This window comes from Chiloscyllium plagiosum, unplaced genomic scaffold (genome assembly GCF_037043375.1).
Source record: "Chiloscyllium plagiosum isolate Xiang-an unplaced genomic scaffold, Cpla_swu_hap1 HiC_scaffold_33, whole genome shotgun sequence".
Taxonomy (NCBI): domain Eukaryota; kingdom Metazoa; phylum Chordata; class Chondrichthyes; order Orectolobiformes; family Hemiscylliidae; genus Chiloscyllium; species Chiloscyllium plagiosum.
Window position 1 is genome coordinate 23,818,793 of NW_028270171.1, and position 15,970 is coordinate 23,834,762.

General features: G+C 45.5%; 1 protein-coding gene across 1 annotated transcript in view; it reads right to left on the reverse strand.

Annotated features, from left to right (window-relative positions):
- Positions 1-3,746: 3,746 nt before the first annotated feature.
- The window catches only part of gcat (glycine C-acetyltransferase), a 31,611-nt gene continuing 19,387 nt past the window's right edge, over positions 3,747-15,970 (reverse strand). Inside the window, exons 8-9 of the mRNA XM_043679921.2 lie at positions 7,443-7,564; positions 3,747-6,033 (exon numbers count right to left, since the gene is read on the reverse strand). Of these exons, the coding sequence (XP_043535856.1) occupies positions 5,882-6,033; positions 7,443-7,564 (274 nt within the window). The 3' untranslated portion in view covers positions 3,747-5,881. The remainder of the gene's footprint in view (positions 6,034-7,442; positions 7,565-15,970) is intronic.

Below are 15,970 nucleotides of genomic sequence, written 5' to 3' on the forward strand. Positions count from 1 at the left end.
TTGCCACTGATCAATCCATTTGACTAGCCCATCTATATCTTCCTGTAATCCAAGGCTATCCTACTCACCATTTAACATCCCACCAATTTTCATATCATCGGCAAACTCACTGTTCAACCTTCCTCTGTTCAAGTCTACATCACTTACAATTAGCACAAATAGAAAAAAGCCCGAACACTGATCCCTTGTAACCCCATTACTCACAGGCTTCCAATCCAAAAATACCCCTCAAATAACACCCTCTGTTTTTTGCTACTCAGCCAATTCTGGATCCAATCCACCAAATTTTCTTGGATCCCATGGACTTAGTTATCAACTTCCCAAGTAGGACCTTTTCAAGTGCAGATTAATTCTGTTCCTCAGAATTGCATCAAATAGTTTCCCACCACTGAGGTCAGTATAACCTCAGTTTCTATATTTTATACAGTCTAGTTTCCTGGTTTATCCCTTGCTCCCTTCTTGAATAATAGTACCACATTGGCTGTCCTCCAGTCCTCTGGCACCTTTCCTGTGGCCAAAGAGGAATTGAAAATTATTGCCAACATCTCTGCTATTTCCTCCCTAGCTCACTCAACAGCTTGAGATAATTTTCATCCGGCCCTGAAGGTTTATCAACCTTTAAGCCTTCCAGACCACACAGAACCTCCTTACTGTCTATGTTAATTTCTTTTAATTATATCACAGGCCTCCTTCCTGTTTTCTATATCCACACTATTCCTTCCCACTCGTGAAGACTACACAAAATTTAATTTACACCCCTTCTACATTTACTTATTCAACACAAATTTACCACTGAGGTCCTTAAACAAGAACAAATTTCTAGATGAACTCAGCATTATGGAGAGAAAACAGAGTTAATGCTTAGAGACAAGTGACCCTTCTTCAGAACCTAAAATAGCTAGCAAAAGGTGTTTTTTATACAGTTGAAGGAGAGTGGAAGAGGGAAGTGATGGAGGACTGAGTGGATGGTGAAGGCAGGGCCAGGGAGTGGGAGAAAGTTTGACAGACAAAGAGACGATTGATAGTAAGGGAAGAAAAAAAGCATAATTATACAAAGAAAATAAGTTTGTTGTGCTGCAAGCAACCATATCATAGCAGGGCCTGGGGTTTAGGGCTGGATACAGGATACGGAAAGAGGTGTTCAGGCTCTAAAAGTATTGAATTCGATCAATTGCTGAAGGATACAGCGTGCCCAAGTGGAAAATGAGATGCTATTCTTCCAGCTTGGACTGGGGAATTGCAATAGGACCAAAACAGAAATGTTGGCCAGGAAACATGAGGATGTGTTGAAGTGGCAGTCAACTGAGAGCTCAGTGTTATTTTCACAAACAGAACATCTGTGTAATGACTCAGAAAACCCAACTTGAAAGGAACATTGTTTATATTGAACACTGAAGTAGAGCCACTACCATTCTGGGACAAACAATTCTGTAAACCCATCCTTGGGTCTGCTTTTTAAAAGGGCTAAGGTGATGAATTCCAGCTCGGCAATGATCTCCACAAGGAGATTAACGAGTGTTGTCCTTGGGCCTTGTAAAGGTGATCACAGTTCTGCAAAGTGGTCACCCAGTCTGCACATCATCTTGCCGACAGAGTGGACCACATTTTGAGCAGCAAATACAGTAGACCAGATTGAGTGAAGTGTAGGTAAGTTGCTGCTTCACCAGGAAGATGTGTTTGGAGCCTTGGATAGTGAGGGGGGAGTACGTCAGCAAGTGTTGCACCTTCTGCAATTGCAGGGGAAGGTGCCATGGAAAGGTGTTGGGAGTTAAGAAAGAGTGGACCAGATTGACCAGCTGGAACAGTCCCTTGGAAATGCTGACGGGGTGGGTGGTTGGGAAGTATCTAGTGGTGGAGGTAGGAGAAGCAGCAGTTTATGGTTCTTTGGATGTGGATGCTTGTGGCATAAAAAGTGAGGTCCAGAAGGGATCCTACTGGCGATGTGGGAGGAAAGAGAAGGGGGTGAGGGCAGAAGTGTGGGAAATGGATCAAACATGGCTTTGGCTCTGTGAACCAGTAGCAGGGAATCCTTGGTTAAAGAAAAAAAATGAACATTTCTGAGGCCCCCTGCAAAAGGTGGCATCATCAGAACAGCGGTCCGTAATGGGCCCTGGTCTTTGCCTAATTATCCAAGTTTTCTTCTTCCATATTCTTATTAAAACCTCTTGTCATTTTGAACACCTCTTACCCTTCTAGGGCTCAGTGGGCAGTGTCCCTATCTGAGCTAGAAGCTTTAGGTTCAAATCCCACCTCAGAACCTGTAAGCTAAGGAAGGTGTTTACAGCACTGTCAAACAGGTTGAGCATCACCCTGAAAATCCTTCTGATACACACCAAAGGCTGACAGCTAGAGGGTGAGGAGTTCCAGGTCAATCATGGGATCATAGAAACCCTATGGGTGGAAGCAGGCTATTCAGCCCATTGAGTTTTCACCAATTCTCCTAAGAGCACCGCCCCATCTCTGTAACCTTACATTTACCCTGGCTAATCCACTTAGCCTGCACATCCCTGGACACTGGGACAACTTACTATTGCCAAACCACCTAACCAGCACATCTTTGGACTGTGGGAGAAAACTGGAGCACCCAGAGGAAACCTATATAGACAAAGGAAGAATGTGCAATCTTCACACAGACAGTCACCCTCATGGATGGACTTGAACCCAGGCCCCTGACACTGAGGCAGCAGTACTAACTCCTGAGCCACTGTGCCACCCTACAGATGGAAACAATATTGGAGCCTCTCCCATCAATATGCATAAAGCCCAGCTACAGCATGCTTGCAAAAATGTATGTTACCACAACAAACTGGACTCCCAGTGTGAACTGTAACGTATCCATCACTACGTTATTTATCACAGAATCCCTATAGTGTGGAAACAGGCCCTTTGGCCCAAGAAGTCCACACTGACCCTTCAAAGAATATTCCCAACCAAATCCATTCCCCTACCCTATTATCCTATATTTACCACTGACTAATGCACCTAACCTACATATCCCTGAACATATGGGCAATTTAGCATGGCCAAGTCACCTGACCTGCACAGCTTTGGACTGTGGGAGGAAATCCACATAGACACGAGAAGAATGTGCAAACTCCACACAGACAGTCACCCGAGGGTGGAATCGAACCCAGGTCCCTGACACTGAGGCAGCAGTGCTAACCATTGAGCCACGTGCTCCCTGTCAAGTGTGTTTGAAAACTCATTTCTTTTTTAATCCAACACCAGTTCGCACATGCACATTTAGATACCAATTTATCAATGGAGATGCAGAGTTAGCAGTGAACGTAGGTATTTGAGAAGGCAATTTGTTATTTAAAGTATTATTTTTCAGACATACTTCATTTTACTAGAGCACATTTAACCTGAGGACAAAGTATTGCTCAAACACAGCTCCACCCTAACCTTGAGGGGATAGTGATGTTGCTTAATCCCAACAGTCGGTGCCTCAGTAAATCCCTCACTTTAAGGAGCGCCTGTGCAGAGAATGGAGATTCACTGAACACAATTCTCTGGGTTGGTAGCTCACCATGTCTTATCAGCAACCTGGAGATTCCAATACAAACAGTATGACTGAAAATATTGAGGTCAATTTAGAGTAATTTGGCAGCACAGTCACTTCTCCTGTACTAAGTAACCTGCTTGCCCTCAAATATTTCCTGCATTCCATACACACTGACTATTCGTCAACATGCTCAAGTTATTTTACTGGATTTCAAAACTGATACAAAGTGCACACACTGCAATTTCTTTCATAGCCTGTAACTGTTTATTCACCTGCAGAGAAAAATAAGCATCAAAACTCTTTCTTTCAAGAAGCCAGCAGAGATTACAGAGGATATAAAGCACAGAAACAGGCCATTCAGCCTAACCAGTCTATGATGGCTCTTATGCTCCATTCAACCCAGCTCCATCATAGCCCTCTACTATGTTCCCCCTCAATTTTCTTCAACCACTTGCTATGGTAGTTACTTCCACATTCTTTGGGCAAAGAAGCTTTTCAAACTTTTCAATTTGACGCCTTGTGACTATCGTATATTGATGGCCTGTAGTAAAGTTCATCCTCAAGAGGAAACATTCTTTCTGTATCCACTCAATCAAACTTCGTTTTTATGCGAGATTCCACACGCTACTTCAGATTATACAAAGAAAAACTTCATTTGATGTAAAACAAATATTTTGCTCCTAATGCTCTAATACTCCTAAGATTCAATACTCATATTTCACCTGATTATAAATTCAGCCATGATTTGACATTTCAGTGCTGAAAACACTCACATTGTATAGTAACATATAACAGAACACAAGAGGCAGGCCATTCAGCCTAACTAGTCATGCCAGCATTTACCCTCAACAAGCAGCATTCTTTTATTCATTCATGGAACTTGGGAATAAGTGGTAATGGATCATTTGTTCCCCATCCCTAACTGTCTTGGTGCTGACTAGTATGGTTTATGTCATTTCAAACATATTGTGTATACGTCTGGAATCACAACAGTCAGACTGGCTACAGTCAGAACTCCTTCCCCAAGGTCATTAGCGAACCAGATTACCTCATGCTAAAAAGAAAAGGAGGACAAAGATCTGAAAGGTAGTGGTAGGAGTTCCAATAATAACTTTCAAAAGGAAGGGGCAGTGGAAAAGGTTTTCAGATCTGTGCGGGAACAGCAGGTAAAAAAAAAAGGAGCTGAACTGGACAGTTCTTTGAAAGGATTGACAAGTATTGTGGTCTGTTTTTGTGCTTCTTCCCCATTGAGCTGAGTAATGTGGATCCATAACAAAATTTATCGGAATGGCTCCAGGGATGAAGAGGTTTTAGTGATACATTAGGTCAGAGAAGCTGGAGTCATTCTTCTTGCAGAAAAGGAGACTGGCAGGAAATCTAACAGGACAACAAGATTATGATAGATGTAAAATAAAGCTGCTCCCAATGGCTAAAGGCACAGGACTTTGGGAAACAGATTTAAGGTTTTGGGTAAGAGTTATATAGACAATGTGAGAAGCAGCATTTTTTTTTAGAAACAGAGTGAGTGTGACTTAGACCTTTCTGTTTACAAAGGTGGTGTACGTGGAGACAGTGAATATTTCAAAAGGAGACTGGTTGGGGACTAAATAAACAAACTTTCAGCTCGAGGAATATAGCAGGAGGGGAAATATGATTGACTGGACTGCTGTCCAGACAGCCAGCATGCACTAGACAGGTTGGATGACCTTAATTTAATGTGTCTGCCAATTTATAGAACCACCCTTCATACCAGCCAGTTCACTGACTGAACCATGACACTGCACACCCAGAGATAGAGCTATATCTATCTGTGAGAGATTAACAAACAACCTTACTCATTGATTCACCCAGAAGGATCAATATTTGGGAAGTTATGTCCACAGATGAAGTATGAGGCTTGTGTGGGCACAAACGTCGAAACAGATTGATTAGTAGCCTGTTTCCATGTTGTTAATTCAATGTAATACAGCAACAACAGGTCTCTGTCAAAGAAAAAACCTCCAACAGGCAGAGACATATCTGCACGGGACTAACCTCTCACACACGTTTCAGCTTAATACATATGTCATACAGAGGAATCCCAGATGCTCAATATGCTGAGATTTGTTTCAATGTAACATATTTGAATCGGAAGATCAAGTGGCCTCAGTATTTTGGTTTTAGAAATAAAAGATAGGCAATGATTTCATACAAGTCTGGTACATCTTTTAGAAAACAGGCACTCGTTAAATCAAACCTCCTCACAATCGTTGGTTAAGTATTCTATGCAGAATTTGTGTTTTTGAGAGAGATGGCAAGTCCAAATCATTAGCGACATCCTTAATGGTTCGTATAAGCTGGTTTGCAAAGTGTATGCTGCAAGACTTCAGATGTCTTTCAGGAAATCACGCCGTGCTTGCGCCCAACGTCCACGAAGGCCTCCACACATTGGTCAATATCCTGGTCACTATGGGCAGCAGAGATCTGCACCCGGATTCGTGCCTTGCCCTTGGGGACCACAGGGTAACTGAATCCAATCACATATATTCCTGAGTTAAAGAAAGAACACCGATCAGAAAAGAACTCCTGATGGATTAGAAATGCTTGAAAAAAAAATCTGCCAAGCAACTGAACTCAAGGTTCAAGTAAATGAGGAACTAATCTATTTAAAAGCATACCGATAGAATACATTACCAGTTCATAAGGTCCCAATGCTTAGCTAAACAATGTTATCCAGCACTTGATTATCCGGATTTTGATTAACCAGACGAAATACTCCATGCCTGGGTCATTCGGATAATTGAGGTTCCTCTGTATATTGAATTCCATCCCCACCCACCCTCACTGAGTGGCTGCTCAATTACCCAGCATAGGGGGGAACCTGCAGGTGGTGGTGTTTCTATACACCTGTTGTCCTAATTTTTCTCAACAGACATTGTCATGGATTTGGGAAGTGCTATCAGAGGAACCAGTAACTGTAGTGCAATAGTAACTGTAGTGCATTTTGTAGAGGGTACACACTGTTGTCAATGTGCGTTTGTGGTAGTGGCAGTGAACATTTGAGGATTAGATTACTTACAGATTAGATTAGATTAGATTACTTACAGTGTGGAAACAGGCCCTTCGGCCCAACAAGTCCACACCGACCCGCCGAAGCGTAACCCACCCATACCCCTACATTTACCCCTTTACCTAACACTACGGGCAATTTAGCATGGCCAATTCACCTGACTTGCACATCTTTGGACTGTGGGAGGAAACCGGAGCCCCCGGAGGAAACCCACGCAGACACGGGGAGAACGTGCAAACTCCACACAGTCAGTCGCCTGAGTCGGGAATTGAACCCGGGTCTCTGGCGCTGCGAGGCAGCAGTGCTAACCACTGTACCACCGTGCCGCCCACGATGTAGTGCCAATCAAGTACGCTCCTTTGTCCTGGATGGTGTCAAGCTTCTTGAGGGTTATAGAAGCTGAACTCATCCAGAAGGTGGCGAGTATTCCATCACATGCTTGGCTTGTGCCTTGTCAATGGTGTGGGGAATGCAAATGAGGAGTTACTCATTGCACAATTCCTAGCCCCTGACCAAGTCTTCTAGTCACAGTATTTAAACGGCTAGTGCAGTTCAGAGTGTGGTCAGTGGTAACCCCCTCCCCCCGGGATGTTGACAGTTAAGTGCTTAGCAATGGCAATGTCAAGGTTAGATTCTCTCTGGTTAGAGATGGTCATGTCACACAACTGCCAGGCAATGACAGAAAACAGCAGCAGATTAAGAGCAGTTACAATATGAACAGTCATAGGTTCCAAATAACTAAAACATATATAGGGAGGAAAGCTGTGGAGGTCCCATTCTTGTCCAGGAACAAAGTGAAGGGATTAACTGGCAAAACCCAACAAATCAGCATGAAGTGGCCTAAAAACCAGTTCATTCAAATACTGTAGGTCTTGGTCGATAGGTTACCTCTTTTCAGCATGTCCTCTGCCATGGATGATGCCAGTCGTGCATCTCCCAGCATCACTGGGCAAATGGGATGGTCCATTCCACCAATGGTGAATCCTGCAGCTGTCATCTGACTGCGGAACCTGCACAGAACAGCCAACTGGAGTCAACTCAAATCAGTCTGGAAACCGTTTAACAAGTGTTCAGTATCTGAGATCAATCCAATATTAACTTATATTCATATTGCCCACTTAACATGGCAAAACATTTCAAGGTTGCATCTCAAGTGCTGAACTAAACATGACACAAGGAAATATTCCATCAGGCACCCAAAAGCTTGGTCAAGGAGGAAGGTTAAAGAAGCATCTTAATGAAGACAATGGTGTTCAGGGATGTAACTTCAGAGTTTAAGGCCAAGCCAAGGGAAAGATTGATTGAGAGTGAGGGGTGGTGAACATAATGCTTGAGGATACAGCGGTGAACATAATGCTTGAGGATACAGCACAGACAGGAGGGATAAGAGTTATAGACAAAACGCATTTTGAATTCAATGGGAGTGTGGAATGATTGGTTGTTGACCAATGCAGTCTGGGACCTGAGCAAGAGGAAGACAATGCCTGGGCAACAGGAGTTTTGAGGCAAGTTGGAGGTTGGCGGATGGGCAGCCAGCAAGGAGTAATGAGAGCCCACCCAACCCTCCCAGAGGTAGCAAGAAGCTGGGTACAGGACTGAGCAAAGCAGGCTTGGGATGGGCCGTGCTAAGGTGAACTAGGTGAAACGGTGCAATATTGTGGAAGGATGATGAAAGCATGAAGCTGAGGCTCAAACAGGATGCACAGCCAAAAATTCCAATATCTGACTGCTATCACTGACTGATCCAGGGATACACATATGTGTAGATGTCTGGAGCTGGATGCACACCGATTCATTGAGAATTTATCATACAGGGCGAGCCCCGTACCCGCAGAATCATTTTCCATGGTCTCAGTTACCCGGGGTTTACCGTAGCCTGATCATATAACAGGGAACATTCTGGAACCAGGGACTGGGGGCTGCTGGGAAGGTAAATTTCCCATTGAAATGAATGGGTTCGCTCCTATCCGCGGTTTCGGGCTTCCGGGGTAAGTCCTGGAACATTTCCTTGCAGGTACGGGGGGGGGGGGGGGCTACTGTACTAACTGACCAGGTTGAAAGAAACAATGTTTAAGATCGAATAAGAAAAAGAAACAAACCAGCAAAAAAACTATTTTAAAAAATAGCTAATATTTCACAATGCCAGCCAAATAAAAGCTTGAATACTCCACGGTTATTCATCTTCAGAGACACATTCACTGGAAACATGGGATCAGGAGGCCATTCAGCCCCTTTGGGTTTTTTTCCAAACACCATTCAAGCAGGTAGTATTAAGAAACAGATCAAACAAAACCTACCCCCACCATAGAGTCAGAGATATACACCACAGAAACAGACCCTTCAGTCCAACTCGTCCATGCCGACCAGATATCCTCATCTAATCTAGTCCCATCTGCCAGCAATTGGCCCATTTCCCTCTAAACCCTTCCTGAAATGGGAGATGGCACAGGGCAGTGTAACACTAGGCACACGGACACACAAGATGGCTGCTAAGCCACAAATTGGCCACTTGACACACAAAGATGGCCACCGGACCACAATATGGAGAAAGATAGCTGAGCAAACAGATACTGCCTGGGGCCACCAGAATGCCAGCACAATGCACGCACAACCGAGTTGATTAGTTTAAGGCGGGTGGGGGAAGAGAATACGCATGAGTAACATATACTGCTTGCCGAAATCAGGGTCCAACACCTTTGATAGAAATGCTGTTTGATACAGACTCAATACAGATTGCTAATAGCCAGGGCTGCAGTAATCTTCCTTCTCAGAAAGAGCGATTAGCACCCACTATTACAGAAATGCACTTCTGCGCAGATGCTGAAATTGACAATGTCTGCAGTGAAACTGACAATGACCGCGCTGAAATTAACAAAGGCTGCGCTGGAACTGATTATGACTGCACTGAAACTATCAGCGATTCTGCAATGTTTACAATAAACAAACCACGTTACAGAGACTAACCTCATCACTGATCCATTATATCACAAAATGTATAAAAGTATCTTGACATGTGCTCCGAGTTGAGAGAAGAATTGCAGCTGACCACTGTGCTGTTGGTGTCGCTCTCTCCCCGGAGCTCTAGTATTTCCTTGTACAATAAACTCTGTTGTTGAACCCCGACTCTGACTGCGAGGCTAGTGATTTTCCCCACAACAATTGGCACTGCAAGTAGGGTTCTTATTACTGGTGCCCTGGTCAAAGGCCACGATCAGGAGACCGGGATAAGAATCGATTTGTACCTGCAAACAGCAAGAGTCAGACTGGGCCGAAGACACAGTTTAAAAGTATACTGATTATCATATCTAACTTGCTACAGTAAGGAGTCTGTGGAGAATATGTGTTAACTGTATTATCTGCTTTAAGAACCAGCTGCTCGTGCTGAAACAGCCAGAGGACAATGTAGTGCCTGTCTCAAAAACCCTGCCCCAAACCGGTTGTTAAGAGGGGTAGCCCCCCTATGCAAAGTTTGGACTTGAAGTGGGAATTGAGGCGCCGAGGGCACTAGGAGCTGTGAAGCACAAGTGGCAAAGTCAGGTAACATCGGACTCTGTTGGGGGCAAACAACGCAGAGTCCAGTTGGTGTTTAAATTAAAAGTTGGGTGCTGTTTGTACTTTTAATTTCCAATATGGTGAGGAAAGGAGCTGATCACTCTGACCAAGAGCTAAACCTCAGTGGAGCGCACATTACCAAGGTGGGGAGTGTGGGCACTGTGAGTAACCGTGACATCCTGTCAGTCCATAGTAGAATGACAGAGCTTGAATAGTGGCGGTGGCTGGGAGGGTACAAAGTCCCACCGGTAGAGAGCATACCAGCCTACAGGTAGGTTTCTGGGCCGAGATTGGGAAGCTTACAAGTCACCTTGAAACTAACAAATAACCTTGAAACTATTAAAGCGGCTACAGTCACCAGTAAGGACTGGTATCTCGAAAAGGTGAGGTGGGGGGGGGATTCGGAGCCATCTGCACCTCTGTCCCCACAGCACAGGCAGAAACGAAGTTAGACACAGGTCAGGTTAACATAGACCCCATAAGGGTATCCGGACCGGAGCATAAGCCCCACCGGCAATACCCAATAAAACCTAAAGCAGAAAAGCAGTTGTGGAGATAGTGAAAGGACAAGTGAAACAGGGAATCCTGAAAGCAACCACTAGTACAATAAATTCCCCAATGTGGCCAGTAATAAAGCCTGATGGGAGCTGACAGGCTCACCATTGATTATATAGGACTAAATAAGCTCACCCTCAAATTGCATCCCATTGTAGCAGACCCCTCCACCATTTTAAACGGCTTGGCCCCGGAACACAAGATGTTTACTGTTTTAGACATAGCCAATGGGTTCTGGTTTAGCCCATTACACCCCGAGTCCCAGAATAAATTCACTTTTACAGTAAGGGACAGGGAGTACACGTTGACTCACCTGCCACAAGGGTTCCACTATTTTTCACAGGGTGATGAGTGACATTCTGAAGAGAATAGATTTACCAGAGGGTAGCACCGCCCTCCAATATGTAGGTGATATCCTAACTGCCTCAGAGTCCGAGTCAGGACATCAGGAAGCTTTCGGGCTAGTATTACAGGAATTGGCAACCGCAGGGTTAAAAGTCAGCCTGACAAAGGCACAAATTGGCAAAACACGTCTTGTACCTGGGACACCTTATATCGCAGGGACTCAAAGGAATGCCCAATGACCGCAAGAAGGCAATCTAACAAATGCCACGGCCTGCCACTGTCAGGGGAGGGGGTCAGAAAGGTCATGGGGCTATTCAACTACAGTCGGAGCTTTACACCCAAATTCGCAAAACTGGCTGAACCAATCCAGAGGTTAATTAAAGGAGGCAAGCCCACCTTGGAACCTGTAAGCTGGGGACCAGAACAGGAGGAGGCATTCAGTCAGCTTAAACCTCAGCTCATATCGGTCCCCGGGCTAGGGCTGCCAGATCCCAGCAAGGATTTTCACATCCACTGTAATAATGAGGGAGGGTTTTACTCTGCAGTGGTCACTCAAGAACACGGTAGCAGGAGAAGGCCCATAGAGTACTACTCAACTACAGAAGGGCCAGTAGTCACCGGGTTGTCCAGTTGCATAGCAGCCTTAGACTGTGCTGCTTGGGCCATTAGTGTTAGCGAACCCATAGAAATGACAGGGAATGTCATCCTCCACAGTAAACAGACCCTAGCAGAGATGCTAAACATAGGGAAACTGAGGGCCGTCTCCAATATGAGAAGGGCAAAGTGGAAAGCAGTTCTGTTTACCCCCAGGTCAGTCCGTGGTAATAGGGATATGGGAGAAAACCCAGCTGTGGGAATTCTAGACCCAGGGGAACCCCCACAACTGTAGGGATATGATGGAGATGAAGGTGGGGGTAAGTAAAATAGTGCCCCCGCCCCAAACACAACTGAGGAGATCCTCTTCATGGACGAGTCATGAAAATATGTAGCAGTGTCACCCCAAACAGGATGGGCTGTGGCAAATGATAAGTTAAAAACAGTTGTGTGTGGAAGGATTGATGGAAATCAGTCCGCACAGGTAGCAGAACTAGTAGCACTCACCAAAGCACTGGAACTAGCAAAAGGAAAAATTGTGAATATATGGACAGTCAATGTGCCTTCGGTGAAGTCCATGGCTACATGGTGACAGGGGGTAGAAGAGGGTTCACCACTGCAGGGGGAACCCCTATCAGACACCAATTCAGAATTCAGGCACTAATGTGTGCCAGTGAACAGACAAAAGGGGCTGCAGTAATAAAAAAATAAAAGCCCATCAAAAGGAGCCAGCAAAAGAAATAAAAAGTCCAGGTTGGCTAAAATTCAAAGGAAACCAGGCATCAGACCAAGCAGCTCAGAAAGCCCTAGAACAAGAAGACATTGACGAGGCTGCAAAAGCCACTATTGAATTAGCAAAAGACACTATCCAAATTCAGCACCTCGCAGGAAGAGACAGAGAAGTGGGAACTGCAGGGGGCATTCAAAGGGGAGGATGGTGTATGGAGGCGAGCAGAGAAGGTGGTAGCACCAGCGTGTATACAGAACACATTGCTTGAACTGCACCACGGGCTCTCCCATTTAGGTAGAGAGGCCATGATATCAAGTCGAGGGAGAGAGTGGTGGTGGAAGCGAATGGGAAGATATGTGGCCAAATACTGCCGCAGCTGCATGGTTTGTGCACAACATAACCCAGGGAGACCCATAAACGTTAGTGTGGGACACCAGCCCAGACCAAGACCCTGGGAACACCTTCAGATAGATTTTACAAGGTCTCTACCACCTTCCCGTGGGATTGATATCATTGACCAATTCACCCGGTGGGTACAGGCATTCCCGACCAAAAGCTGCACTGTGACCACTGTAGCCAGAATATTAGCGGAGGAGGTAATCCCGAGGTGAGGGGTACCCCTCCAGATCAACTCCGACCAAGGGACGCATTTTATAGGCAAAGTCATGAAGACTGTCTGCTAATTACTCGGCATTAGACAAAAGTTTCACATGCTCTATCACCCCCAGAGCTCAGGGATGATAGATAGAATGAACAGAATGCTCAAAAATACTTTAGCTAAGGCTATGCAAACCTCAGGTAGAACATGGACTGAAGTACAGCCAGCCAGACTAATGAGATTAAGAGCCACCATGAATCAGTCAACCGGGCTAACACCAGATGAATTAATGACCGGGCAAACAATACAATTGCCAGACAATAATCCCAGGTGGCACTGACATGGGTCCACTAAGAGACAAAATTCAGTGATATGTGATAGAATTAAGCGCCCAATTGAAAAGGATGCAGAAATCTGTAATAGCAAACAGGACAAAAAAGACAAGGCAGGGAACTCAAAATCTTCCCTGAGGTCCAAGCAGCAGGAAGCCACTTGACAAACTAAGCTTTGCCCCAAAATGGAATGGGCCATATGATGTGGTAATGAGTGGGGACACCTGTGCCTGCCTAGACAGTAAAAGGAAAAGGAATATGGAAGCACTGGACCCAACTAAAACCATGTAAAGACTCCTGTGACCAAACTAATGTCATTGACCATTCCCCAGGTGCAGACAGTAGCGGCGGACAAGACGGTCATCCCGGCGGAAGCACCGACAACAGAACAAACCACACAGGTGCACGACTGCACCTCCTGACGAAAACAAAGACTTTGACTGATAACTTTATTTAACTGCAAAATGTATACACCTGTATGTATTTTACTGTGTTTAAGTGTCGCAACTGTTGGGAGCATGTCAGGATTTGAAGATAACCTCTTCTATAAAACCCACTTAAGTTTGCATGTGAACCGAACTGTCTGCTACCCACTGGCGCGATCAGTGGAATCCCTATTTGTGACCACCCCGGTGTGGACCCCTGCCGACCTGTAGACAGTAGACACCTCGGGAATGCCATATAAACAGCAGATAGGAAAAGACAAACGGGGATCCCAGGGTAGATATGTGCAGCTGGGCAGGACCACCAGCTCATGGGGCCGGGCCCCCCAATCTAGGGAAGAGAAGACCCATTTAAAACCCGGTAATTACCCACTCTGTTTCACAGGGCAGGGATGGGGATGTGTTTATGCCCTGGTTCCCCAAAATGACTCCTGCGTCCAGACACAGTGCACTTATTAGCACCGTACAGTCACCAGGGGACAGTTTACCTGCATCTGCAGTGAGCAGGTGTGCTTGAATGTGACCGCGGGCAGACAATTCATATGTGGTCAGTGCAATGGCACCCATGTCAGCTCTGCCTCGTGGGCATACCCATTCAACATTTACCAGCTGGGGGGAACACCAGGGGGAACGGGGGCGACATGGATGGACAGACAGACGGAAGGACAGGACATTGTTTGTTACAGAGCAACAAAGGGATTTGTTTATCTACTTAAGGGGACTTATACAACAGACACCCCAGACCTCCCAAACCTGTTTGCAGTAGGGACAACCCCTTACTATACCATGCCCCAGCGGGGGACATATCCAGAGAAGGTTAGTGTCGTGCTCCATCAGCCAGGAGTTCTGTGCTGACTGGCAGGTACCCACCACTTTGTGGTCATCATTGGAATACGGATTCTTGAGATCGCTATCTTTTGGTGGGGGGGGCAGCAGGGGTCATCAGCGCTAAAAACCAAAATTACCTTGTACGTGGCCTGACTATCTTGGGCAATAATACCTCAAAAGCTCTGGAAGAAATTATTACAGAGTTGGCTGAACTCAAGACTCGACACACAGCAGACACATTACACAGTGGATTAGCAATTAGCATAGCAAGTGAAAGTTTGTACAATTATTGGTGACAATTATATCGCCCATACCAAACTAGATAATTTTCCACAGGGAGCCACAATTACAGACAGCTGGCTAAATTAGTTGATAGGTAAATCCTGGGGACCCTATTTGGCACACGGGATAGTTCTCCTCATTGTACTCATGCTGGTATTCTGTGTGGGCCTCGGGTGTTCAAAGCTCTGCTGTAAGGTACTGCTTATCGAGAACTGTACCAGCAGCGAGTGTCACCACAGAAGAGCTCCCAAAGAAATTGGCACTCCATGATACCCCTTGGGGGGAGGAGCGCCTAGAGATGACCTACCTCTCCATGTAAATTCGGTGGTCTGCAGGAGATCTCCGAAGTCGTCTCCTTGACCACAAAGGAGGAGTAAACTGGAAAATAGGACGGGGCAGGGTAACACTAGGCACATGGACACACAAGATGGCATCTGAGCCACAAGTTGGCCACTTGACACACAAGATGGCTGCTGGACCACAATATGGAGAGAGACAGCAGAGCAAACACAGATACTGCCTGGGGCCATCAGAATGCCAGCATAATGCATTCTCAACCTAGTTGATTAATTTAAGGCGGGTGGGGGAGGGAGTACACATGAGTAACGTACACTGCCCGCCAAAGTGTCTGGGTCCAGCCAACACCTTTGATACAAACTCAATACAGAGTGATAATAGCCAGGGCTGCAGTAATCGTCCTTCTCAGGAAGAGCGATTAGCGCCCATTACTACAGCAATGCACTTCTGCACAGAAGCTGAAATTGACAATGTCTGCACTGAAGCTGACAATGATCACACTGAAATTAACAAAGGCTGAACTGGAACTGAATGACTGCACCAAAACTATAACCGATTCTGCAATGTTTACAATTAACAAACCATGTTACAGAGACTAACCTCATCACTGAGCTATTATATCACAAAATGTATAACAGTATCTTGACATGTGCTCCAGGTTGAGAGAAGAATCACAGCTGACCACTGTGCTGTTGGTGTCGCTCTCTCCCCGGAGCTCTAGTATTTCCTTGTACAATAAACTCTGTCGCTGAACCCCGACTCTGACTCAGAGGCTGATGAGTTTCCTCACAACCCTTCCTTTTCATACACCCATCCAGATGCCTTTTAAATGCTGCAGTTATACCAGCCTCCACCACTTC